Below are 27,590 nucleotides of genomic sequence, written 5' to 3'. Positions count from 1 at the left end.
ATACATATGGATTATCGTAAGAACAGAATCTCATAACATACCTTGGTGATGTCCCAGGTATCTGGAGTGAGATTCGATCCCAGCACTTTTTGACCCAGAGCTGATTCACAGCTGACAGGGAGCTCTAAGGGGGAGACGCTTACCGCCCAGTTCTTGGAATGTTTATTTGCAGAACAAGTCTACAGAAATGAAATCAGAAAGTGCCGCGAAAGCAGGTCTGGCAGCATCTGTGCAGAGAGAAAGAGAGTTAAGTTTTCGAGTCGGCGAGAAATGTGATGGGTTATGTGTTGTTTAAGAGAGAGAGGGGCAGCTGGAGCAGATGGACAGCCAATGAGAGGTGGGAGCTCGGAGAGATTGTAGTGCACATCTGTTTAGAGTGCGAGACAGAGGCAGTGTGATGGACAACACAAAGAGCTGACAGCGGTGTTAAGGTAATATAGCAGAAAATGTTAATGGAAGAACAGAAGTCAGTGCCCTTACAGAAAATAATGCTAAAGAACGAGTGACGGATGGCCCGGTAGAGGAGGGGAGGGTTTACCCTGGCACAAAAATAGTTACAGGTTTAAAAATATTCACAATGGCGGAGAACGGTTATAGTGCAAAATTATTGCATTCAATTTTGAGTGCCGACCTGCTCAATCGGATGATGAGATGCTGCTCGTCCAGTTTGCGTTGGGCCTCATTGGAACCAACGTGACCGAGGATAGACTTCTGGGCAGGGGAGCAAGGTGCCATTCAAATGTGAGGGGAGCACATCAGTATGTAGTAGAGCAGCAGAGCGAGGTGAATGGACACTTTTCACCGCAGCAAAGAGACACAATTCAGTTGGATGTGTTTCCTGCCCAGTAACAGCGAACCGGACATCTGCTCGGGGCAGGAAAGAAACTTGCAGATCCAGTGGTCGTGCTCCATGGAGGTACCAATGACATAGGCAGGACGAGGAAAGGCTTTCTGCTTAGTCAGCTTGAGGAGCTGGGCATCAAATTAAGGCACAAACTTCAAACGTAACAATTTCTGCTTTATTGTGTGAGCCATATGCAAATAGGCATAGAGTGAATAAGAATGGGGAGATGAATGCAAAGCCCAAAGACCGGTGTGGGAGAAGTCGGTTTCAATTCATGGGACACTGGCAGCAGTACTGGGAAAAGTGGGATCTGTTCCGTTGGGACTGCCCACACCTGAATTGTGCTGGGGCTGATGGTTTACCAAGCTGCATAATAAGGGAAGTAGAGAGAGAGAGAGAGGGAGAGAGAGAGTTTTAAACTAAATATAGGGGCAATGGATCGAATTTGGGAAGTTCTGATATACCAAAGAGTGGAGACAGGGCAGAAAAAGTATTAATATCGGAACTGATAGACCGTGACAGGAAGGAGCAGAGACTACAAATTAAAAGTAAACCAGCAGATAAGACTAGATGCTATAAAAATAATAAAATGGCAAAACGTAAGGCTCTGTACGTCGCATTTAAGGCAAACAGATGAGCTGAAAGCACGAATATAAATGAATAAGTATGATCTGATACTTGCAAAGATATGGCGACAGGGTGACATCGAATGGAAAGGCAATGTGATATTTGGGAAGGATAGGAAGTTGAGAAAAGATGGAGAGGTAGTTCGCTAAATAAATGATGCACATTACAGAGGGTTGACCTAAGGTCTGCAACTCAGGGTCTAAATACAACTGTCCTTGTGGTGAGAAATTATAAACGTGAAAGTCATTTGTGGGAGTGGTGTACGGCCCCGTAATTGGTACTACTCAGGAGGTCAGTCGATAAAAGAAGAGATAATGAGAGCTTGTCAGAGCCGTGTTATAATAATCAGGGATGTTTTGAATCTACAATGAGATTGAAAACAGTGGATGGGAAAAATTGGCATAGCTGAAAAGTTCAGATAATAATTGTGGGATAATTTCTTAGAACAGCACATCGTGGAAGCAACCAGAGGGCAGGCTATACTCGTGCTGGTATAGTGCAGGGAGAAAATGTTCTCATGATGAACTCATAATGAAGGTATCTCTAGGTAGCAGCAACCATGACACGTTTGAAATTTAAATTCAGTTTTAGGGAGAGAAGAGTGTACCAAAGTTTCGTGTTTTAACCATAAATAAGGGCAATCATGTAGCAATGGAAGCAGAGCTAGATAATGATAAATAGCAAATGTACATAACAGATAGATCCCCAGAGGTGGTGGTAGATCTTTAAAGGAATATTTCAGAATATATAGAGGAGATACATTCCAATGTGAAATAATAATTTAAAGTCATTACTTTTAGTTGCAGGAAGTGAGATCTCTTAAAGGAGAATTGTTTTGAGTGAGAGGACATGTTCAGCAAGGGAGAGGAAAGCTGTGGGATGGGGATTGTTGAGAACTTCCGGAGCTGAGTTTCCATCTGCAGCAACTTCCCAACACATGACCACTACCGTGTCGAAGGTAACAGCAACTGACACATGGGAGCACTGCCATTGAAGCACCGCATCCTTGGCGCTTTGAGGCATCAGTGTTAATCACTGTGCCTCTGTCACCCTGAACTGGATTGGATTGACAGTGATGTATTTTGGAAACTCCTTTTACAACGGTTTAGATGGGAACAATTTAGAAAGGAACGATTTGCACGTAGCAGAACGTGATTTACTTTTTTTAAAAAATTCTCACTTCATACACAGTGACTGGAGGACTGCGCAGAGTCAGAATACAGACAAGAAAACAACTAAGACTGGATGTGGCGTCGCTAGGCTAGGACAATATTTATTGCACAGGGAGGAAATCCATGCAGACATTGCCCATCTTGAGAAAGTGACAGTGATCTGTCTTCTTCAGTCGCTGCAGTCCATTTTCTGTAGGTAAACCGTCTGTGCTGCTCAGGAGTGCGTCCGAGGATTTCGACCCAGTGGCACTGACGGAAGAGCAATATATTTCCAAGTGAGAATGGAGAGTGACATGAAGGACAACTTCCAATTGTGGTACCCCCATGTGTCAGTTGCTGTTATCTTTGAGATAGTAGTGGTCATGGTTGGGTAGTTGCTGCAGAACGAAAGTTAGCTTCTACATGGCACTCCACGTATCAAATAGTTTTAGCAAACTAAACTCCTCGGGAATCTACATTTCTTAGCAATCCCATGCTGGAATTTATTGAGCTCCACTGGGCTTCGAGCACGCAACTTTGAAATCAACGGATTTTCTGCCATCTCCACTCAGATTCAAACTGATGCAACTTACGCAAAAGACAATTCTGCGCTCACCGTTCTTGTCTGGTAACAATTACCACTTACTTTGGCTGTGTTTCTCACCTCGGTTCTGTGAGCAACATTGGCAATATTACAACAGATAAATGGCGAGGATACTGGAAATCTGAGATGAAAGAGAAAATCCTGGAAATAGTTAAGTTAATTTTTTTGTCACAAGTAGACTTACATGAACACTGTAATGAAGTTACTGTATAAATCCCCCAGTCGCCATACTCTGGTGTCTGTTTGGGTACACAGGGCGAGAATTTAGCATGGCCAAATGTACCTGACCAGCACGTCCTTTGGCCTGTGGAATGAAATCGGACAACCCGGAGGAAACCCACGCAGACACAGGGAGAACATGCAAACTCCGCACAGACAGTGATCCAAGCAAGGAATCAAACTCGGGTCGCTGGTCCTGTGAGGCAGCAATGCTGAGTACTGTGCCACTGTGCCGCCCAAATACTCAGCACCTCAGGCAACATCTGTGGAGAGAAACAGACCTTCCGTCAGGCTGCAATAAACCATACCAAATCTGTTGAGAATGGCGATATTAAATCCCACAATGCTCCGCGCCCCAGAAACCACTCTATCCAACAGGTTCCCTTCACCCCGTATTGATGATAGTGCGCATGCTCCCTTGGGCGTTCCGATCGGCTCCTTTGTTGTGAGTCCGACTCAATGAAAAGGGGAGGAGAATCCGGGAAGCGGCGTCTCGGATGGGGAAGGTGCTGCACCATCGCTTTTTGGTTACCGATCTCCCCCGGGGCACTCGTTGGGCCTTGCGGCTCAGACTGGGCCCAGAGAGGCGCTCTTGTTGTTGCTGAGCCTGCTCTCCGACCCCACTGAGCTGCTCCACCCCGAAAGTTTCAGCTTTCTGATGGCGATAGATCGTCTTCACTCAGCCTGAGCATTTTGGGTATCGTAATCCGCCATTGACTTAGAACAATTTGGAAGGATGTTAATGTCTCTTAATCAATATCATTAAATTATTAAAAACGGATTCGTGAGAAACACTCATTATCCAATGCCGTCCTCCACCGTGTTTTTGTAAATTTAGTGTATTAATTGTATCACATCATTTGATTTGATTTTAAATCATTTAGTTTATAAATTGAATCACTGTTCTCGAATTGTATTTCCAAATTTAGTTTGATGGTCAGTTTTTTCTTGTTCTACAAAGCCTGTAAATTTCATCAGGCAGTGAATGTTGGCGAGTGCTGAGTGACTGCCCTCAGGACGACCAGGAGCAGAGTTCAGAGTCCCAGAAGATATAGGGAGCCGCATGTTCCACATACAATCGTGGTGCATGAGCGTTGGGATCTGATTCTGCCAGACAGCTGAGTCTGTGTGAGACATTAAAGAATTCAGCTTTTTCAAATTACTCCAGATTGCTTTTGTCAACAAAACTGTTTAACACCTGTCAGATTGTTGTTTATCTGAGCCTGCAATTCTAAATTTGGTCACAAATGCAAGTGTTTAAAGGCAATTTATTTCTTTCCACGTTGTTAATAATTAAATCGATGGAAATTGTTTCTCCACCTCAATATCTTCAAATGATGTTTCATATCTTCATACACTATTTCACTTTGGAAAATAGGGTGGAAGTATAAGAAGGAATATCAATCTATAAACCCCCTTCTCTGGTTGCCAAATCCTCGAAAGGGACTTTCTGGTTCAGACGTAAGGGTCTGTGATTGAATCACTACTCCTCGTCCTCATTGCTCCATTCTGCATCGCTTTAGGATACCTATATTGACAACAGGGTAGATGGAGAGAAACTATTTTGCTCCTTCTAGGACGAGGGAGCAGATGAGAGGGTACATGGTATAAAGATGAGATGTGGAGATGCCGGCGTTGGACTGGGGTAAACACAGTAACAAATCTCACAACACCAGGTTAAAGTCTTTCGTCACCTGATGAAAGAGCAGCAAGCCCTCCGAAAGCTCGTGGCTTTTGCCACCAAATAAACCTGTTGGACTTTAACCTGGTGTTGTGAGACTTCTTACTGCATAAAGATGAGAGGGAGAGCTTCAAGAAGTGAAATCAAGAAAACCTTCGACACACAAGGCGTGCAATAACATTTGAATTCTCTTCTTAAATGACAAATTATAACTAACCAAGAATCAATTTAAAGTCTGAATTTGACAGAGTTTTAAAAAAAGCCGATGAAGAGATCGGGACTGTTGAGTGCGGAATGAACAGAAGCTGACAAAATAATGAGGGGTTTGGGCAGCGTCGACAGAGAGAAACTTCCTGCAGCACCAAGATTCTGTCAGCAGGTGGCAGCGGTGCGCTTTGTAACAATGAAAGACGACTTCACAGAGTCTCAAACCATCCCAGAAACTGACTGCACCCGCAATTAATTACTCACAAGTGCAGGAACTGCCGTTAACTCGGAAACGCAGAAGCCACTTTAAAAACACTAGGTCCCAGAGAGAGAGAGAGAGAGAAAGCAGGTGAATGAGCAAATAATTCCTCCTTGGTGGTGCTGATTCATGATGTGGGTATGCCGGCGTTGGACTGGCGTAAACACAGTAAAATGTCTGACAACACCAGGTTTTAGTCCAACCGATTTATTTGATAATAGACTCACAAGCTTTCGGGTTAGTCCCTTCGTCAGGTGAATGGAGAGTTCTGGCCTCAGACAGAGCATATAAAGCACAGACAGTTTAGAGACAGACAGTACTCTCTAAACTGTCTGTGCTTTATATGCTCTGTCTGAGGCCAGAACTCTCCATTCACCTGACGAAGGGACTAACCCGAAAGCTTGTGAGTCTATTATCAAATAAATGGGTTGGACTAAAACCTGGTGTTGTCAGACTTTTTACGGTGCTGATTCAGGCAGGAATGTTGATCAGGGCACCGGGGAAACTCCCCTGCTGCTCTTAACCCTGGCATTTGAAACATCCACTTGAGACAGACGCTGCTTTTGGTTTAACATCTCACCGGGTTGACTGAACTGTTCAGAGGAAGATAGCAGTGATCCATTCAGCCCTTTTCCGCGTTTCATGGCTAATTTATTGCCATTTACCCACCTTATCTCCAATATCCCTTGACATTCTGGGAAGCTTCAATCGTCCCAATATCCACAGGCTATAGGGAGAGAGAATCCCACATTTTTTCATATAGTAAAAGGTCGAGCTGACCTTTCATCTGTGTTAGAATCATAGAACCCGACAGTGCAGAAAAAGGCCATTCGGCCCATCAAGTCTGCACCGACCACAATCCCACCCAGGCCCTACCCCCATGACCCTACATATTTTACCCGCTTCGCCCTCTAACCTAATCATCTTAGGACACTAACTGGCAATTTTAGCATGGCCAATCAAACTAACCCACACATCTTTGGACTGTGGGAAGAAACCGACGCAGACACAAGGAGAATGTGCAAACTCCACACAGTCACCCGAGCCGGGAATCAAACCCAGGTCCCTGGAGCTGTGAAGCAGCAGTGCTAACCCCTGTGCTACCGTACCACCCACTGAAACCTGAAACATTAATTCTATTTCTCCTTACAGATGCTGCCTGACCGGCTCAGTATTTCCAGCATTTCTGTTCCAGGTTTCCATCTTCTGCAGTATCTTGCCCAGCTATTCACAATCTATATCAATAATTTGGATGAAGGAACCAAATGCAATATTTCTGCAGAGTTTGTGTGGCAGGATTGTTGAAATCTGAAATTTAACTCTGCTTCTCGCCACAGGTACTGCCAGACCTGCTGAGCTTATTCAGCATTTTCAATTTTCATTTCAAATGCAAATATTCCAAGGTTGCTGACAATCTGAAACTTGGTGGGGATGTGAGTGGTGAAGAAGATGTTAAGAGGCATCTGGGTGATTGAGACAAGTTGGGTGGGTCGTCAAATATATGGCAGGTCTGCAATGAGCTGGATAAGTGGAAAGTTATCCACTTTAGTAGGAAAAAACAGAGCGGCAGAGTATTATTTAAATGGTGAAATATTGGGAAATGATTTACAAAGGGACCTGGGTGCCCTTGCACACTAATCATTGAAAGGAAACATGCAGATGCACCGAGCAGTTACAATGGCAAATGGCCTTCATTGGCAAGGAGTTTCACTATAGGAGCAAGGTTATCTCATAGCAGCTGTACAGGGCCTTGGTGTGACCACATCTGGAGAATTGTGTGCAGGTTTTGTCTCCTTACCAGTATAAGGCCATACTTAACAGGTAGAAAGTGCAGCAGAGGCTCGCCAATTTGATTCCCGATTGTTGAATGAGAAGAGATTTTGGTGACTAGTCTTGTATGCGCCACGGTAAGAAAATTCAGAGGGAACTTATTGAAACATATAAAATGCTGACAGGGTTGGAAAGACTGGATGTGGAGATGTTATTTCCTCTGGCTGGGGGTAAACCACAAGAGTTCACCTTCTCATGATGTAGCAAAGGCCATTTAGGACTGCAGTGAGGAAAAACATCTTCACTCAGAGCTTGGGGAACCTGTGAAATTCTCTAGCACAGAAGGTGTGGAGGCAAAATCACTGCATATGTTTAATAAGGAAATACATAGATTTCTACACTCTCAAGGCATCCTGGGGAATGGGGAGAAAGCGGCATTATGACATTGAGAGGGGGCTCAAGCACGATCAAATCTAATGGTGGAGCAGGCTCAATGGGTCGAATGACTTTCTCCTGTTCCTGGTTTTGAAGCCTTTCTCAGATGTCACATGAAGATTTGTGTGTCACGTTCATCTGCCTATCAAGGCTGGCAATAGACCTCATATCAAGATTTGGCAAACAAATTTCTATGGACATCATTCAAGGGTGCACGAGGAAAGAAAAAGAGAGAGAGAGAGAATAGATTGGGCCTGTGTACTGGACTGTGCTGTGCAGTGCTGGGCTATTGATGTGAAGCATCAGCAGCAATAATAGACCTCTATAAGGCCCAGGCAGGAAAATGTTTACCTTGGCTGGGGAGCCAGAGTGGCAGATCACAGTCTCATACTTAAGTTAAGGCAATCTAGGACTGAGACCGATAGGTGTGTCTATGATTGGTGGGTTCAGAGTGGTTGCACTGCACAGTGCAGATGAGAGGCTCAGCAAGTGGACTACAAATATGATGTATAGTTGACAATCAGGAGCAGGAAACATGAACATCCGTCCTCAATCTGCATTAGACAGCGATCTCAAAGGGCCGAATGTTGTTCTCATGCTGCTCCTCCTCCCTGTGGGCCCATCCATCTGGTTCTGCCTGAAAGAACTCTCTGCCAGTTCAGTCCCCCACTGGAAGCAGATATCAGGGCGACCTGAGTGTATCCCTGGTGAGTTTAGATTTGATATTGTTTTCAAGCCGCTGTACACACAGACTTTGAGAGTGAATGAGTGAAATCACAATTCTACTGACAGGTGTCTTGAGGTTGTGGGGGAACAGGGAGCTGTGCAGGTCCTCATGTGTGCACTTAGCATCATCTCTATTTTAACAGTCTAGTGCATGGAAATGATCAAACCCACAGCAAGGAACATGTTAACTCGTGAAGTTTAATTCTGCTCTCATAAGTCAAGGTACACGAGGGGAAAATAATGTCAGTAAATAAGTAAAAAAAAAATCCTGAGGCTGTCCAGCCAGTGAAGGATTGAAAGAAATTCAATAAATGTACCAGTTTAAACTGCCTGGAATCTGGTAGCTATCAGATTGACATGGACCTGTCTGCCACATCATTCCGCTCCTGACCCTGTGTCAATCTGTGACAGACCCTCCTTCTCTTCATCTGGATGAGAGTCAGTACAAAGGCAGGGTTGCCTGCAGCTTTCATCAACAATATCTCAGCACATCTATGAATGCATTGAAATAATAAACTTAGTGAGTACTCACTTTACACAATTCCCTCCAATTCAAAACCTGCAGGCTAATGTGATGCTCTTTGTCTGGGTTCTGTCCAGACATGACATCCCCACTTCAATCCTTCTAGGCAAATAACATCCTGGAGAAGTGGAGATGAATGTTGCTCCTGTTAATACATGAATGTACATAGAAACCTTGCTCTTTGACCAGGGTGATGAGAGCCTTGTGCGAGTAGCCTTCCTCCAACATCATCCTGTTTGACTCCACTGCCCCTTAGACTTTACAGATAGGCCATTGTCTTTGCGTTATAGACAGACTCAACACATGAGCCCTTGTCAAGAATGATCGTTCACCTAGGAGAACGGACATTTTGTCACGAGTTGCCTACTAACCACCAGCTGTGCTCTTTGGAGCCATCCACCTCCCTCCTTCAACCCAGAAATCAGTCTAACAAAGCTTCACAGGCCTCCCTCTATGACACTCCTTGCTATATCATTCCTTAGGCAAGGTGACCAAAACTCGACACAATACTCACCAAGGCACCAATCAACTACACTCAGATCTCTTTACTGCTCCAATTGCTTTGTACTAATGAAGATACCATTTATCTTCCTAATTGTTTTCTATCTCTGCACATTAACTGTACGGAGACACCCAGATCCCTCTGAAAGCAAACACTTTCCAGTCTCTCTCCATCCCAAAAAATATTCAGCACTTTTTGTACTTTTGTTAACAAAATGAAAAACGTCACCCTGCTCCATACTGTATTCCATCCACCATGTTCTTGTCTGCTCACAACCTCTTCATATCTCTTTGAAGCCCTTTTCTGTTCTCCACACAAACTGTCACACTGAACTTGATGCCAGCAGCAAACTGCAATGTCTCATTGATGTCAATGATACAGACTGTAAATAACCCACTGATCCCTGCAGTGTCTCTCTAACTATCACCTTCTAAATGGAAAATTACTGATTATTCCAATTGTTAACCAATCTTCTATTGATGTTAATATATCACCCCCCCAATCACAGGACTAATCATTTTAGACAATCGTCTGTGTGGCACCATATCAAATGCGTTTTGAAACTCCAACTGCTCTACACACGATTGCCCCGCATCTCCCTCACTCACTAATCCATCTGACTAGACATGTTCTCAATAATCCTTCTCAAACATCATTACCTCATAAGTGCGTCTCAATTTCATTTATTTATCAGCATTTCCACAGCATTAACATTAGATTCTGGCATTTTCCCACTGCTGACTGTCCGAAGTTTTGAATGATTTTCACTAATTGGTAATTCATTTCCTGAACAGTTACTGCACATTTTAAATGCTTTAGAAAAATTGATACTGGAATTGCTTTCGCTCAATTTCTAGGAAAGTAGAGCTGCTCCTCGATTTGTCTTCACACATCGACAAGGTTTCCTACAGTAAAGACACTGGATCAACACAACCCTTTGCTACTGCACTAGTCACCAACCCAACTCTGACCCCACAACTCCCAGCCACGTGCTATTGACTAGACTAAGGGCAGCAGATCTCCGTACACATTGGGAACTGTAACCTTCTCCCAACATGACTACAGAAATTGACTACAGCCTGCATTTACGTCGGGCCTTTGATAACATATGCCAAGGCAGTTCCCTGAGCATTCTCAGGATCCATCATACTGCAATGGAAGGAAGGTGGAGAAAGAAATACAAGGACATATTCAGAAACTGAGTAAAGAACAGAATTATAATTGTTGGAGAAGTGGGTGAGGGATTTCACTACCCTGATATTAATTGGACAGAGGAGTCAGTTAAAGGGATAAGGAAATGGAATTCCTACGTGCGGAACAGTGGTTAGTAATGCTGCCGCACTGTGCCAGGAACCCAGGTTCAGTTCCAGAGTTGGGTGAATGTCTGTGTGGAGTTTGCACGTTCTCCCATTCCTGCGTGGATTTTCTCCATGTGTTCCGGTTTTCTCCCACACTCAGGATCTGCAGGTTAAGTTGATTGGCTGTACTAAATTGCCAATTAGAGTCAGGGGGGGATCAGGAGGGTAAATACATGGCGTTACTGGATCGGGTCTGGGTGGGATTGTTGTCGGCGCAGGCTCGATGTAAGGAAGGCTTAGGTATGTAAAAACTGACAATGAGAGTTTCTTTAAACATATGAAAAGAGAAAGAGGGATCAACATGAACACAGGCCCATTTGAAAATGAATCTGGATGACAGTTATGAGGAACAAGTAAATGGCAGAGGAGCAAAACAGATAATTTGTGTTAGTTTTTACAGAGGAAGATACTGGAAACACCCCATTAACACGAAAGAACACGGGGGAGGAATTGAGTACCATCACTAGAGAAGTAGTATTTGATAAACTAATGAAGCTGGAGGAAGATTGGTACCCTCGCCCTGATGGCTTGCCTCCTAGAATGCTAAATGAAGTAACTACATTGGTTGTAATTTACCAAAAATCCTTGGATCCTGGAGAAGTACCAGAGGATTGGAAAACTGCCAATGTGACACCGCTATTCAATAAAAGGAAGGAGGCAAAAAGTAGGTAATTATAGGCTGATTAGCCTAATATCTATTGTTAGAAAAGAGTCAGAATCAAATAAGGAAGTAATAGGGGCACATTCAGAAAATTATAATCTAATCAAGCTGAGTCAGCACTGATTCATGACAGGGAAATCATGTCTGACAAATTTATTAGCATTATTTGAGGAAATCTCAACCAGATTTGATAAAGGGAAACAGTAGATGTGTTGCATCTGGATTTACCGTAGATGTTTAACAAGGTACCTCACAAAAGGTTAAGTCATAAGATTAGTGCCAATGGTGTTAGAGGTAGTATATTGGCATCAATTGAGAATTGGCTGAAGGGGAGGAAACACCGAGTGGGGATAAGGGGTTATTTTTCAAGTAGTGGGATTCTACAGGGATCAGTGCTGTGGCTGCAATGGTTTACCATATATATTAATGAACTGGAGGAAGGAAGTGAATGTACTGAAGCCACATTTGCAGAAACATAAAAATAGGTGGATTGGCAAATTGTGGGAGGGACGCAGACAGTTTGCAAAGAGATATTCAGGAAGTGTAGTGGAGGACATGCTCCTGTCTACATCAATGGGGATGAAGTCAAAGTGGTCGAGAGGTTCAGGTTTTTAGGTGTCTAGATCACCAACAACCTGTCTTGGCTGGTCCCTCCATGCCAATGCTATAGTTAAGAAAGCCCACCAATGCCTCTACTTTCTCAGGAGGCTCAGGAAATTTGACATGAATGCTACAACTCTCACCAATTTTTACAGATGCACCTTTCAGAATGTATCACAGCTTGGTATAATTCCTGCTCTGTCGAAGGCTGCAAGAAACTACAAAGATTGTGAACATAGCTCAGTCCATCATACAAACTGGACTCCCATCTATTGCCTCTGTCTACACTTCCCACCTTCTCAAAAAAAGCAGCCAGCATAATCAAGGACCCTACACACTCTGGACATACTCTCTTCTACATGCTTCTGTCGGGAAAAAGATACAAAAGTCAGAAGTTGCATACCAACCGACTCAAGAATAGCTTCTTCCCTGCTGCCATCAGACTTTTGAAAAGAGTGCCCCAGGGGTCGGTGCTGGGGCCTCAGCTTTTTACCATTTATATAGATGATCTGGAGGAAGGAACCGAGTGTAGGGTGTCGAAATTTGCTGATGACACCAAGATTGGGGGAACGGCAAATTGTGCGGAGGGTGTGGAGAGTCTGCAGCAGGATCTAGATAGGCTGGGCGAATGGGCCAGGAAATGGCAAATGGAATTTAATGTTGGCAATTGTGAAGTGGCCCACTTTGGTAGGAATAATGGTAGGAAGGACTATTACTTACGTGGCGAAAAACTGCAGCAGGTGACAGTGCAGAGGGACCTCGGGGTCCTTGTGCATGAGTCGCAAAAACCCAGCTTGCAGGTGCAGCAGGTGGTCAGGAAGGCGAATGGGATGCTGGCCTTCATAGCGAGGGGGATTGAATATAAAAGTAGGGAGGTCTTGCTGCAGATGTATAGGGCATTGGTGAGGCCGCAGCTGGAGTACTGTGTGCAGTTTTGGGAGCCGCACCTGCGCAAAGATATTTTGGCCTTGGAGGGAGTGCAGAGGAGGTTTACTAGGCTGATACCGGAGTTGAGGGGGTTGAGCTATGAGGAGAGGCTGAATAAACTAGGCTTGTACTCGTTGGAGTTTAGAAGAATGAGGGGAGATCTCATTGAGACGTATAAGATGATGAATGGGATGGATAGGATAGAGGTGGAGAGACTCTTCTCGCTCAGAAAGGACAGCAGGACTAGGGGGCACAGCCTCAAGATAAAGGGGGGGCGGTTTAGAACGGAGTTGAGGAGGAACTTCTTCACTCAAAGGGTGGTGAATCTCTGGAATTCTCTGCCCGTTGAAGTGGTGGAGGCTGCCTCACTAAATATTTTTAAGACGCGGGTTGATGGGTTTTTGATAAGAGAGGGGATTAAGGGTTATGGGGAGAGGGCAGGAAGGTGGAACTGAGCCACGACAGATCAGCCATGATCTTATTGAATGGCGGGGCAGGCTCGAAGGGCTAGATGGCCTACTCCTGCTCCTATTTCTTATGTTCTTACCTTATACTAAGTTGATCTCTGTCTCCACCCTTGCTGTAACACTACGTTCTGCACCCTCTCCTTTCCATCTCCCCTACGTACTATGTATGCTTTGTCTATATCGCACGTAAGAGACAACAGTTGGAACTGTATACCAATACATGTGACAATAATACATCAAATCAATATTGACAGGTTAAGTAAGTGGGCAAAAAGGAAAGATGAAGGAAATCAAAACAGAACCCGAACACCAGTATGGACTGGTTGGGATGAGCTGCCGTGAGAACATTCCAGGTATCAGGGTGTAAACAGTTGAAGACGTGACTGTGGTTTGTTAATTTAAAAGCTGATGCTGTACATTGAACCCAAATAAGCAAATAACCAACACTTGACAGGAATGTACTTCCCTATCTCACTGTGAAATGGATGACACATTAGAATGGTACAATCTGGAGTACATCATGCACATCCAGCACCATGGGCTCACTCACTGGGTCAGCAGAGTACGTGAACACAAATACAGATTAAAAGGAGTTTTACCCTGTGTAACAATCTGTCCCAAAGCTGAAGGAATTTTAAAAAAAACCATCACAAACCCCCAACTTCTTCCCCTGTCAGATCTCCGTGCGCCCTCTTTCCCACTCCTCTTTATGTCCACCCCCACTTCTTGGTCAACCTCTTCCTCCCTCCCCCTCCCTCACTTCTCCTTACTCCAGTCCTTGTTGTGCAGCAGGTTTTTGGTGATGAAGTTATTCTCCAGCTCACTCACTAAAGCTGTTGCCATGGCGCTTCCAGCAAGTGAACGATAACAAGAATTAAAACTTTTCAATAATATATCCACTCCGAGGATAAAATCAGGCAGCTACTATCACTCCCTCCCACTATCCCAGTCCCAAAGAAAAGCCAGACAGTGTGCCTTAATGACTATTGTGCAGTGGCTCCAACATCCATCATTATGAAGTGCTACGAAAGGTTAGTATAGCATGAATCAATTCTGGCCTCCCAGATTGTCTGGATCCATTACAGTTCACCTACTGCCACGACAGATGCCATCTTCCTGGCCCTACATACAGTCTTGGACCACCAAGACAACAACGTCAGTCTCTTTATTGACTACAGCTCAGACGTCAACACCATTATTCCTACAAAACTTATCTCCAACTCCATGGCCTGAGGCTTGGCTCCTCCCTTTGCGACTGGATCCTGAACTTCCTCACCCACAGACTGTAATCAATAAGGCTAGGCAACAACAACACTTCCTCCAAGAAGTGTTGTGGGTAGTCTGGAGGGATGTCAGGAGTTGCACCATGACAGATAGGATGCAAGACTGGGCGGAGAAGTGGCAGATGGACTTCAACATGGATAAATGTGTCGTGGTCCATTTTGGTAGGTCCAATGAGATGAAGGAGTCCAATATCAAGGGTAGGACTCTTAGCAGTGTTGAGGAGCAGAAGGACCTTGGGGTCCGGGTCCATCGGACTCTTAAATCGGCCTCGCAGGTGGAGGATGTAGTCAAGAAGACGTATGGTGTGCTAGCCTTCATTAATCGAGGGATTGAGTTTAGGAGTTGGGAGGTAATGCTGCAACTTTATAAGACGCTTGTCAGGCCCCACTTGGAGTACTGTGCGCAGTTCTGGTCGCCTCACTACAGGAAGGATGTGGAAGCTATTGAGAGGGTGCAGAGGAGATTTACAAGGATGTTGCCTGGATTGGGAGACATGCCTTATGAAGATAGGTTGAGGGAGCTCAGTGTCTTCTCCCTGGAGAGACGAGGTTGAGAGGCGACCTGATAGTGCTTTATAAAATGTTGAGCGGCATAGATAGGGTGGATTGTCAGAGGCTATTTCCCAGGGCTGAAATGGTCGCTACGAGAGGACACAGGTTTAAGGTGCCGGGGAGCAAGTGCAGAGGGGATGTCAGGGGTAAGTTTTTCACTCAGAGAGTGGTGAGTGAGCGGAATCGGCCGCCGGTGGTGGTGGAGGCAGACTCGCTGGGGTCTTTTAAAAGACTTCTGGATGAGTACATGGGATTTAATGGGATTGGGAGTTACAGATAGTTCTATGGCCTGGTAGGTATGGATATGATCGGCGCAACTTGTGGGCCGAAGGGCCTGTTTGTGCTGCAGTGTTCTATGTTCTAAGATCATCCTCAACATCGGTACCCTACAAGACTATGCCCTCAGCCCCTTATTATAGCCTTTGTACATTTATGACTGCGTGGCCAAATTTCCCCCAACTCCATTTTCAAGTTTGGTGATAACACACTACTGTAACAGGTCAGATCTCAAATAATAATGAGATAGAATACAGAAAAGAGAGAATCTGGGGAACTGGTATGACGACAATAATCTCTCCCTCAATGTCAACAAAATGAAAGAGACTTCAAGAAGCGTAGAGGAGAAAGTGCCCCTGTCTACAGCAATGGAGACGAAGTGGAAATAGTCAAGAGCTTCATTTTCTAGGTGTCCAGTTCACCAACAACCTGCCCTGGTCGCTCCGTACTGAAGCTGTAGTTAAGAAAGCCCACCAATGCCTCTACCTTTTCAGGAAGCTAAGGATAGTTGGCATGACCGCTACAACTCTCACTAACTTTTACAGATCTACCATAGAAAGCATTCTTTCTGGTTGTTTCACAGCTTGGTATGGCTTCTGCTCTGCCCAAGATGACAAAAATTACAAAGGGTTGTGAATGAAGCCCAGTCCATCACACAAACCAGCCTCCCATCCACTCACTCTGCCTACACTTTCTGCTGTCTCAGAAAAGCAGCCAGCATAATCAAGGACTCCACACTTCTTCCATGATAGATATAGGACAGATGTCAGAGGTAGGTTCTTTACTAAGAGTATAAGGGCGTGAAATGCCCTGCTGCAATAGCAGTGGATTCACCAATATTAAGGGCATTTAAATGGTCAATGGATAAACATGTGGATGATATTGGAATACTGTAGGTTAGATGGGCTTTAGATTGGTTTCACAGGTCAGCGCAACTTTGAGGGCTGAAGGGCCCGTAGTGCGCTGTAATGTTCTACGTTGGGAAAAAGATACAAAAGTCTGAGGACGCGGACCAACCGAATGAGAAGCAGCTTCTTCCCTGCTGCCATCAGACATTTGAATGGACCGACCTTATATTAAATTGATCTCTCTCTGCATCCTCCCTCTGATTCTAACACTGCATTCTGCACCCTCTCTTTTCCCTCTCACCTATTTACGGTATGCTTTGTCTGTATAGCACAAAAGAAACAATACTTTTCACTGTATACTAATACATAACACCAGCTCATCCGTGACCGCGCGCCCAGGGACGTCATTGACTTTGTGGCCTTCGACCCATCCATGCCTGAGGGTGTTCCGGATATCCACCTACTGGCAATGCCAAATCACAGTCCGATAGCGACCCGGAACATCTGCCGATGCAGGAACCAGAAGCAAAGCAACAAATCCTCCATCCACACACTGATCAGAGCAAAGAACTTCATTGGATACAACTATACCCATAACACCACAAAATACTCTCACTGTCTCCCAGACTTGAAAAGAAGCAGTCACTCCAGGAAGAGTGGAAAACATGTAGACCTGCAGATGAGAGTGAAACAACACACTCCAAGGCCCCACTCTCTCGCTTACTCCTTGTAAATGTCCAATCTCTGGAAAACAAGCTAGACGAACTTAAAGTCACAGTCACTCTTCAAAGACAACTGAGGGACTGCTGTCTGCTCTGTTTCACGGAGACGTGGCTCTCTCCTGCTTCACTGTACTGTGCCCAAAGGCCTTCTCAATCCATCAAATAGACTGTACAGCAGGCATGGTTAGGGGAGGTGGGGTCTGCTTCTTAAATCAACACTTCATGGTGCCGAGACATAGCAACACGAGTTTCTGCTCCCCGGATATAAAATGCCTAACACTAAAATGCCGCCCCGACGAACTTCCGTGGAAGTTCATCTCTGTTATCCTGACGGCAGTTCACATCCCACCCCGTGCAGACATGAAAATTGTGCTGCATGAAATATATGCCAATACAAATAGCCTTGAGACCAAACACCCTGAGGCCTTGTTCATCGTGGCCAGGGACTTCAATCAGGCCAAGCTCAAGAACATACTATCAAGTTACCACCACCATGTCTCCTGTTCCACAAGAGGCCCAAACTTCCTACACCACTGTTACACAAATATCAAACATGTCTACTGCTCTATTGCCTGTTCACGCTTTGGCCAATCAGGCCACAAGGCTGTGCTCCTGCTCCCAGCTTACAAACAAAAACTGAAGTGGGAAAATCCATCAAAGAAAGTCATGCAGTGTTGGTCTGAGGAATCAGGTCATCTACTACGTGACTGCTTAGAGTCAGTGGACTGGTCAGTATTTAAAAACTCCGCAACCAGCCTGAATGAGTACGCCACTACAGTAACTGACTTCATTTGAAAGTATGTAGAAGACTGCGTGCCAAAGAAGCGAATTTGTGTGTTTCCCAATTGTAATCATAGACGAACAGGGGTATTCACTGCTTGCTGGAGTCTAGGTCTGAGGCATTCAAGTCAGGTGACCTTGACCTATACAAGAAAGTCAGACACGATCTAAGGAGGTGAATCAAAGATGCCAAAAACAGTAGCAGACAAAGCCCGAGTCCCAGGCTAGCCATACAGACCCTACCAACTATGGCGAGGTTTGCACGACATAACAGGTTACAAGATGAAGGCATGTAAAATTGCCACTCCAACGCACCCCTCCCTGGTGAGGTCAATTCAATCAATACCCATTTTGAACAAGAGGTCAGCGAGCATATGCCCTCCACCCTGGAAGCCTCAGGCGAACTTGTATCTGAGGTCAGCATTGCAGATGTCATAGCAGCTTTCTCGAAGATCAACCCATGGAAAATGACTGCCCAGATATGGTACCCAGCCAGTGGGGTACCTGGCGTATTTGCAGGTATCTTCGACCTCTCTTTACAACAATCTGAGGCCCTATCAGCTTCAAGGAGATGACCATCATCCAAGTGCTGAAGAAAAGCCAAGCACTGTGCCTTAAGGACTATTGTCCAGTGGCTCTGACATCCATCATTTTGAAGTGCTTTGAAAGATTAGTCATGGCACGAAATCAATTCCAGCCTCCTGGACTGCCTGGATCCACTGCAGTTCACTCCACCCTCACAACAGGTCCATAGCAGATACTATTTCCCTGGCCCTGCACTCAACCCTGAAACACCTGGATAATAAAGACATCTCTGTCAGCCTCTTGTTATTGACTACAGCTCAGCCTTCAACACTATTATTCCTATAAAACTCATCTCCAAACTTGGGCCTCGGTTCCTCTTTCTGCGGCTGAATCTTGAACTTCCTCACCCACACACCACGATCAGCAGGGAAAGGCAACAGCACCTCCTCCATGATCATCTCAACATTGGTGCCCCACCAGATTGTATTCTCAGCTCACTTATACACCTATGACTGTGTGGTTAGATTCCTGTCCAACTCAATTTTCACTTTTGCTGACGACACCACCAAAGTGGATCAGATCTCAAGCAATGACGAGACAGAGTACAGGAATGAGATAGAAAATGTGGTGAACTGGTGCAGCGACAACAATCTCTCTTTCAATGTCAACAAAACAAAGGAGGTTGTCATTGACTTCAGGAAGCATAGTGGAGAACATGCCCCGGCCTACATCAAGACGGACAAGGTGGAAATGGTAACAGCCTCAAGCTTTTAGGTGTCCAGATCACCAACAACCTGTCCCAGACTCTCCATACCGACACAACTGTTTAGAAAACCCAGCAGCGCCTCTTTCTCAGAAGACTACGGAAATTTTCAGCTACGACTCTCACCAATCTTTACAGATGCATCATAGACAGCATCCTTTCTAGTTGGATTACAGCTTGGTATGGCTCCTGTTCTGCTTAAGAAACTACAAAGAACAAAGAACAACACGGCACAGGAAATAGGCCCCTACAAGCCTGCGCCGCCCATTTTAACATTCACTGAGTACCTCATTCCAATCCTTCTTCGACCTACGACTTTTGTCTACGCCTCCTGGACTCCACAATAAAGGGGTGCAAATTTAGAGAATTATATGTGTGACAGATTAAGGGAGATCTAATTTAGGGACAATTTATTAACACCAATCAGCCTAAAAGCACGTTTTTGGGGTGTGGGAGGAAACCGAAGCACCCGGAGAAAACCCACGCAAGCACGGGGAGAACGCGCAAACTCCCACAGACACCGACCCAAGTCGGAGATCCAACCCAGGTCCAAAAGGTCGTGAATGTAGCCCAATCCATCACGTAAACCAACCTCCCATCCATTCCTCTGTCTACACTTCCCACTGTCTCAGAACAGCAGCCAGCATAATTAAGGACTCCACACACATATTCTTTTCCTTTCATCGGGAAAAAGATACAAAATTCTGAGGTCTTGTACCAACCGACTAAAGAACAGCTTCTTCCCTGCTGCCATCAGGCTTCTGAATGGACCTACCTCACACTGAGTTGATCATTCTCTACAGCCTAGCTGTGACCGTAACACGATAATGTGGAGTTGCCAGTGTTGAACTGGGGTCAGCACAGTCAGTCGTTGGTAAGTACAGTTTAAGGAGGTTAATCTGTGCTCAGCCCTCTCTCCACTCACATTGTCTGCATCTGTAAAGACTTGATAACCTGTTAAGACTCACATTCCAACCATTATCTTGTAATTGGATTTCTGTCTATACATGCCCTGGTTATAAAACAAACCTTGCACTCGTCTGACGAAAGGGCAACATTCTGAATGCTCGTGCTACCAAATAAACCTGCTGGACTCTGACCTGGTGTTGTGAGATTACTTACTGTAACTATATTCTGCACTCTCTCCTTTTCTTCTCGATAAACAGTATGCGTTGTCTGTATAGCGCAAGAAACAATAGTTTTCAATGTACGCTAATACATGTGACAATAATAAATCTAAAAGTCACCAACTCTAAATCCCCACACAACACGATGCAACCACAAAGTCACTGCCTCAGTGCCAAAGCCACGCCCCGGCAATGTTCCTGAGTGACAGAGGATCCGACCAATCGATTCACGGTTGGACAGAAACCCTCCTCCCACACTCTGACTGACAGGGACTTTCACCGGTGAGTCACCGTTCCGAACGTTAGTGGCATTTGCTACCAAATGAACCTGTTGGACTTTATCCTGGTGTTGTAAGACTACTCACTATAAATGACAGATACAGCCACCAACTGACATCTTTTTCCGAGACGCTTCCCCTTCAGCCTGAGTGACAGGACGCTGTCCAATCGGATTCCGGTTCCCAGGAAACCCGCCCCTGACTCTGGATGAAAGGGATCTTGGCCAATCCGCTTCCCCACCCTGTAGCTGGCCACACCTTTCTTTGAATGACAGCTGCATTGACCAATAGGCTGCCAAGTCCAAGGAAACCCGTTCCCTGCTCTGAATGACAATCGTTAAGGCCAATCAGCTCCCAGATTATCCGGAGGGCCGTCCCTTTCGTTAGATGGACTGGTGAACTAGCCAATCCACGCACGAATTGACAGAATCCCGCCTCCTCCATCGGAGTGACAGGAGCTCCGGCCAACCGGCTTCTCCATTCCCCGGAATCCCGCCTCCCTCGCTCAGTGACAGACACAAACAACATGTTGAGTTTCTGCTTCTTGGATTTAATGATGAACTGTGGAATCTTTGAGAAAAACTGTTTCTATTCCAGTGGTTCTCAGATTGTTTTATTTGAAGAATCATTTTATAAATGTAATCATGGAGCCCCCAATGTAAATTATAATTCTATATAATAACCACAATATGAACAGGTTCCATCAGTTTACAGCTGGCAGGAGGCAGGGAGACGGTGTGAAATTATGGGATGGATCTGTTAGTGACCTTTAATCCCGCAGATTGTCAGCGGCGCCGAGTTTTTCTTGTTGTTATTCGATCCCGGAAAGAAGAAGGGAAAGATTCTCTCAGTGAACGTGTGGGTGAAAGTGTGGAGATGGGACATGTTGTCCGCATTGTAAAATGACACCTGTCCACCCTCATAGTCCAGGGAAACCCCGATCTTCCGGGGATTCACACTCGGGGTGAGGGGGGTCTGTAAGGGGGAGGTGAGGGCAAAATAACCAGTTCCGGGAAACAGCCACACAGTCCAGAATCCGGTCTCAGGTCTCAGGGAGGTTCCCCCTTTCCTGTTCACAGACTCTCGGGCCACTCCCAGAATCCACTCTGTCTTCTCCCCCACCTCCACCTCCCAGAAATGTCTCCCTGATGTGAATCCCTCTGATCCCAGGACACATTCCCAGGGATCAAACCTCTCCGGGGTGTTAGGGAGCGGCTGCCGTTTGTCTCCGAGTCTCACACTGGTCCGGTCCTCAGACAGGATGAGCCAGGGATTCGCTGTGTTCGGATCCAGAGTCAGAGAGGCTGGAGCTGGGGGAAAGTTAAAATAACACAGTCAGTGATTTAGAGAGAGCGGGTGGGGAGGAGAGAGAGTGTGAGGACTGAGGAAGAGAGGAGAGAGGTTTGTGAGGGGGAAGGGAGAAACAGCAGGAATATGATGGGTGCATGGAACAGAGAGAGGGGAGAGGAGTGGGAAAAGAGCAGAAAGGAGATGTGAGGATGAAGGGAGAGAGTGAGAGAAAGGGAGGAGGAAGAGAAAGACATGGAGCACTGAAGTGGGCAGAGGGAAAACAGAGCAGCAACCAGAGGGAGAATGAGGGTGAAGAGAGAGAATGAGAGCAACATGAGGAAGAGGGCAAGTCAGAGCCTGAAGGTTTTAGATACAGTGTATAGACAGCAACTGGGTGGCAGATATTGTGGCAGGCTGTAAGAGAACAATATGAAGATGTGGAGTGTATGGGCAGAATTTAACGACCCCATTGTGGCCGTTTTGTGCTGGAAAAATGTCATAAAATCTGGCATGATATGACTAGCTGGAATGGAGCCCATTTTTGCACCCATTCCCATTTTACCACCAAAAAAATTGGCACAATCGGGAGCCTGCCCAAAATGGGTGAAGCATCAATTTGCATCATTTGTATTCATCACAATGTAGTTAACAAAATTCACTCTGAATCATCCCAGCTTATTTGCTGCAGTTGGAATCAGTGAGGAAAACACCAGTCGCATTCAGAGAGCAGAGAGGGTGAGTGAGGAGGTAAGTCTCAGGTTTCAAATGGCTCTCTGTTGATGGGGGGTGGGGGGGAGGTTGTTTCATGCTGTACAGGTTGCATTTTGGAGTGCAGTGAGAGGCTGATGCTGTTCACGGGTTTCGACTTTGGATTCTCAACGCTGACTCAAGTCTGAGCGCTGATCTTGGGTCTTATTGCTGAATGTGGGTTGTAGTGCTGGCAGCAGCAAGGGCTGTTGCTGGCGGGGAATGGGCTGGAAACTCTCTGAAATGGCAGGGCTGTAGCCTCAGAATTTGTGAAGAAGTGCTGTTTCAGGCCTGGACTGCATGGATTCTAGGTTTGTGTTTGTGAGTGGAGGGGAAATGAGGACAGCTGTGTTGCTGGTGGTCTTGTGACGGGGGGCGATGTGGGGAGTATGTTTTGAAAGGGAGCTGTGGGGGGGGGGGGGTAATGTGGTGAGTGTGCATTGCAGGGGTACAGGGGAGGTATAAGGAGTGTGTGTTGCTGCGGGTCTCTGGGTTGGGGAATGTGGAAAGTGTGTGTTGGTGAGTTCTGTGATGGAATGTGGGTAGTGTGGGGGTATGGGGAGTGTGCGTTGTTCGGGGACCGTGTAAGGGGGAGTGGGAGTTGCTGGGGAGCTGTGGTGGGGAATGGGAGTAGTATGTGTTGCTGGGCTGGGGGCGAGCAGAGTTCTTTTAACCTCTCTATCTGTCTCTCCTCTTCCTGAAACACCCCCTCCACACCCACCTGCTCTTCAAATGGCTCTCCCAATGTAACCTATTGATCTTACTGTTCTTTGAGGAGGAGAGGCAGGAGGAGAATGTATGTGAAAATGAATAAGAGCATGGGAAGGGGCCGACTGGGAGAGTGGATGGAGAATGGGGATAGAGAGTGGGAGGGAAAGGTAAGTGCTTGGCAGAGAGATTGATTGTGTGAAGTAGCGAGAGAGATACTGGAAAATACTGAGGTAAGAAGGAGAGATTGAGGTGCCGGTAAGATCGCGTGAGGTGAGAAACCGGCTGTGAACCTGACTTGTCAGCTCTCTGGCAATCTTACCAGCTCACTCCGCCCATCAGCTTGTGGGGCACAATGGTAATGTCATCCCCAAAGAGTCTACAAACAGACAGGTTTGCTGTGTGACAAACATTTGGCAGATGAAATATCATGTAAGAAAATGTGAAGTTATTCACATTGATAGGAAGAATAAAGAAGCTGAATATTATTTAAATGGAGAAGGACTGCAGAAAGCTGCAGCTCAGAGGGATTTCTGGGTCCTCATGCATTGATTACAAAAAGCTAGCATGGAAGTTCAGCAGGTATTAGGAAAGACAAATGGGATGTTCATCTCAGCTACTGCTGAGGGGCTCCAGAGCCTGGCTTGCTCACAGAATGCTGCAGTGGAGGGGCTCCAGAGCTTGGCCCAGTCTCAGAGGGCCAGAACTGAGGGATCACAGATCACGGGGAGACACATCTGAGACTCCAGGACTGGCACGGCCAGGTGATACCGGAGTTCCTGGAGCTCAGTCCAGCTACCCTGGCGTCCCATGGAGTGTCCCTGGGGCCTCTGGGCCCCACAAGTGAGGAGGAAGGGCTGGGGCCCATGCCGGGGCCTTCCACCCAAGTGATCCCAGACATCCTGAGACCTTCTGATTCCCCCCCTTCCGCACACCGGGGCATCTCAGGGCCGGCTAGAAGAACAGGGTGGCACTGAAATAGTGCCAGCGGCTAGTCAGCTGGGGCCCTCCAGGTCCCGGCCACCCAGAGGACACCCGCCAAGGGCATCACAGGCAACGGGGTGTGCGTCATTGCTGGACACCTCCACCTCTGATGTGCATCCTGGGGTCGCACATAGAAGCAGCAGTAGACCACAGAAAGTTAGAAAGTTCTAGTTCACTAAGAGACCATGGGTGAAGGTTATCAGTAGTCAGGGTTTATTGATCACTAACGTTAAGAGCACAATAAACTTTTATTTGCACTTCACAACTGTAACTAATGTGTCTCTAATTCCACACCTCCCCGCCCCACCCCACCCCAAAGTGCAGAGTTGTCCCCATTCCCTTGCATAGAGGTGCTTGGAGACTCAGCCACATGTCAGAGAGTGCCTGTCCTACCTTCTCCAACACCCACCAGACTCTTAGTGCAAGTGAGCCCCTCCACCACCCCCATCCCCCAATTGCCCAACAAACATGTCTCCCCAACCCTTACAGCTACTTGGGCCAGGGTGGCAGCGTGCATTCAGAGTAGAGGTTAGGGATCAGGCTTGAGTGGCCCCAGGGTCAGGATCCCAGTTTGCCACAACAGTGAGTGGTCATCATCCTCCAGCTTTCAACCAAGACACACAACCACTGCCAGCCCAGGCACATTAACAGGTTTGGATCTTTCTGGGGGGATATGGTGGTGGGTTGACAGAGGCTGTGGAAGGGTGATGTTGCGGTTTGAGGGCCCAGATCGGTTTGGAGGGGGAATAGCGACTGCAATTGCTCCTGGAGTGTGGTGGTTGCAGCCCCCTCACTGCACAGCACCAGCTCGGTGAAGCGGGCTGTAATCAAGGCATCCCTCACTGCCCTTCCCGGCCGGGCACCTGCTATCACCTCCATCCTCTTTCCTCCAGCTCCTCATATAGTGGGACGACCACTTCGCCCCCTCGCCCCTCATCCTCCTCCTCTTCCTCCTCCTGCTCCAGCTGGTCTCCCTGCTGCTGGGTGATGTTGTGCAGCACACAGCAGATAATTATAATGTGTGAGGCACACACAGGGTCAAACTGGAGACCCCCCCAGAGTGGTCCAAACAGCGGCACCACATTTTCAGCAGGATGATGCACCACTCCACATGGGTGCTGCATGGGTCTCGTTGTAGCAGGTCTCCACCTCGGTCTCGGGCCTCCGCACAGGTGTCATCAGCCGTGACCTCAGTGGGTAACCTTTGTCGCTCAGTAGCCATCATGGTAGCCTGGGCCGGTCTTCAAAGAGGCTGGGGATGTCCGCCTGCCTGAGCACAAAACTGTCATGGACACTCCCTGGATGGCATGCATCGACCTGCATCGTCCTCATTCGATGGTCACATATGATCTGCACATTTAGGGATTGGAACCCTTTCAATGAACTAAAAAAATTACAGCACAGGAACAGGCCCTTTGGCCCTCCAAGCCTGCACCAACCATGCTGTCCGACTGACCTAAAATCCCCGACCCTTCTGGGGACTATATCCCCCTATTCCCATCCTATTCATGTATTTATCAAGACGCCCTTTAAAAGTCACTACTATATTTGCTTCCAGTACCTCCCCCAGCAACAAGTTCCAGGCACCCACTACTCTGCATAAAAAAAATCTGCTTCTCACATCTTGTTTAAACCTTGCACCTTGCACCTTAAACATGTGCCCCCTGGTAATTGATTCTTCCATCCTGGGAAAAAGTTCTGTCCATGCCTCTCATAATCTTATAAACTTTTATCAGTCGCCCCTCAACCTCTGTCGTTCCAGTGAGAACAAACCAAGTTTCTCCAACCTCTCCTCATAGCTAATGCCCTCATACCAGGCAACATCATGGTAAATCTTTTCTGTGCTCTCTCCAAAGCCTCTGCATCCTTTTGGTAGTGTGGCGACCAGAACACTATATTCCTTGTGCAGCCTAACTAAGCTTCTATAAAGCTGCAACATGACTTGCCAATTTTTAAACTCATCTCCCGGCCGATGAAGGCAAGCATGCCTTATGCCTTCTTGACTACCTTCTCCATCTGCATTGCCACTTTCAGTGACCTGTGTACCTGTACACCCAGATCCCTTTGCCTATCAGTACTCTGAAGGGATCTGCCATTTAGTGTATGTTTGCTGTCTGGATGAGACCTTCTGAAATGCATGACCTCTCCTTTCTCCAGATTAAACTCCACCTGCCATCTCTGTCCAAGTCTCCAACTGATCTATATCCTGCTGTATCCTCTGATGGTCCTCATCGGTATCTGCAAATCCACTAACCTTTGTGTCGGCTGTAAACTTACTCATCAAACCAATTACATTTTCTTCCAAATCATTTATATATATTACAAACAGCAAAGGGCCGGGACAGACAGCAAATCATTAGCAGATGTGTGCCCAGTGACAGCAGATTCTGTGCAGTCCATGTCTGAACCTCGGCACACCAGCCTGGAGCAGTAAATGCTTCATCTGGTTAGGCCTCAGTCAGCACATGGTGCACTCCTCTCCCAACACTCAGTGTAACCCCTGACCATAGCCCACAGCAAGACAATGCCACAGCACAGTGCTCTGGAGGGAAAGGCTGAGCAGGATTCCTTCAGGGACCCTCACCCTGAGAAAATAGAAGCACCCCTTCCCACAACCCAGATATCACAGGCCAACATCTGAAGGCAGCAGGAAGAAGCCCACCAAGCATCTCCAGGGCCTGCCAATGATGTCCCTCGCACTCTGCACACTGCGCTTATCTCCTGACACCAGTTCAAGGCTGCCACACCAGGTCTTTTATATATCTACTCTGATTTGTGTCAAAGTGACATCGCACCAAAGTGGTGGGAGATGCTAACCTGGGTGGAGATTGTCATGTTGATCCCGATAATGGCATTCCAAAGTATGGTAAGTGATGGAAGTCAGTGGTCGGACAGTTTTCCGTGCTCTCCCGGTGGCCCATTTTTTCCCGGTTAGGGGATGCGCATGGGTCGTAAACACTCTGGGGTACCTGCAAAAGGTTCGACTCATGCATCTCCCAACCCAACCCACCAAAAAACGAGCACATTGCAAAGGGAGAATCGCCCCCATAATTTCTTCTCGTCTATGTTTTATATCTGCCACCCCATATCTTAAAACTGTCAGCTTTTGGTTTAAATCGCCCCACAAGAGGAAACATCTGCTCTGA

General features: G+C 46.5%; 1 protein-coding gene across 1 annotated transcript in view; it reads right to left on the bottom strand.

The window, feature by feature from the left end:
• LOC145337763 (uncharacterized) overlaps positions 1-27,590 on the bottom strand; it is a 98,871-nt gene that overhangs the window by 7,086 nt on the left and 64,195 nt on the right. Inside the window, exons 18-21 of the mRNA XM_080182609.1 lie at positions 21,483-22,023; positions 10,638-10,746; positions 3,269-3,347; positions 803-972 (exon numbers count right to left, since the gene is read on the bottom strand). Coding sequence (XP_080038735.1) covers positions 803-972; positions 3,269-3,347; positions 10,638-10,746; positions 21,483-22,023 — 899 coding nt within the window. The remainder of the gene's footprint in view (positions 1-802; positions 973-3,268; positions 3,348-10,637; positions 10,747-21,482; positions 22,024-27,590) is intronic.

The sequence above is a fragment of the Carcharhinus amblyrhynchos genome, unplaced genomic scaffold (genome assembly GCF_965287045.1).
Source record: "Carcharhinus amblyrhynchos unplaced genomic scaffold, sCarAmb.v2.hapA scaffold_73, whole genome shotgun sequence".
Taxonomy (NCBI): domain Eukaryota; kingdom Metazoa; phylum Chordata; class Chondrichthyes; order Carcharhiniformes; family Carcharhinidae; genus Carcharhinus; species Carcharhinus amblyrhynchos.
Note: the sequence above shows the minus strand (reverse complement) of the source record. Positions and strands in the feature narration are given on the sequence as shown.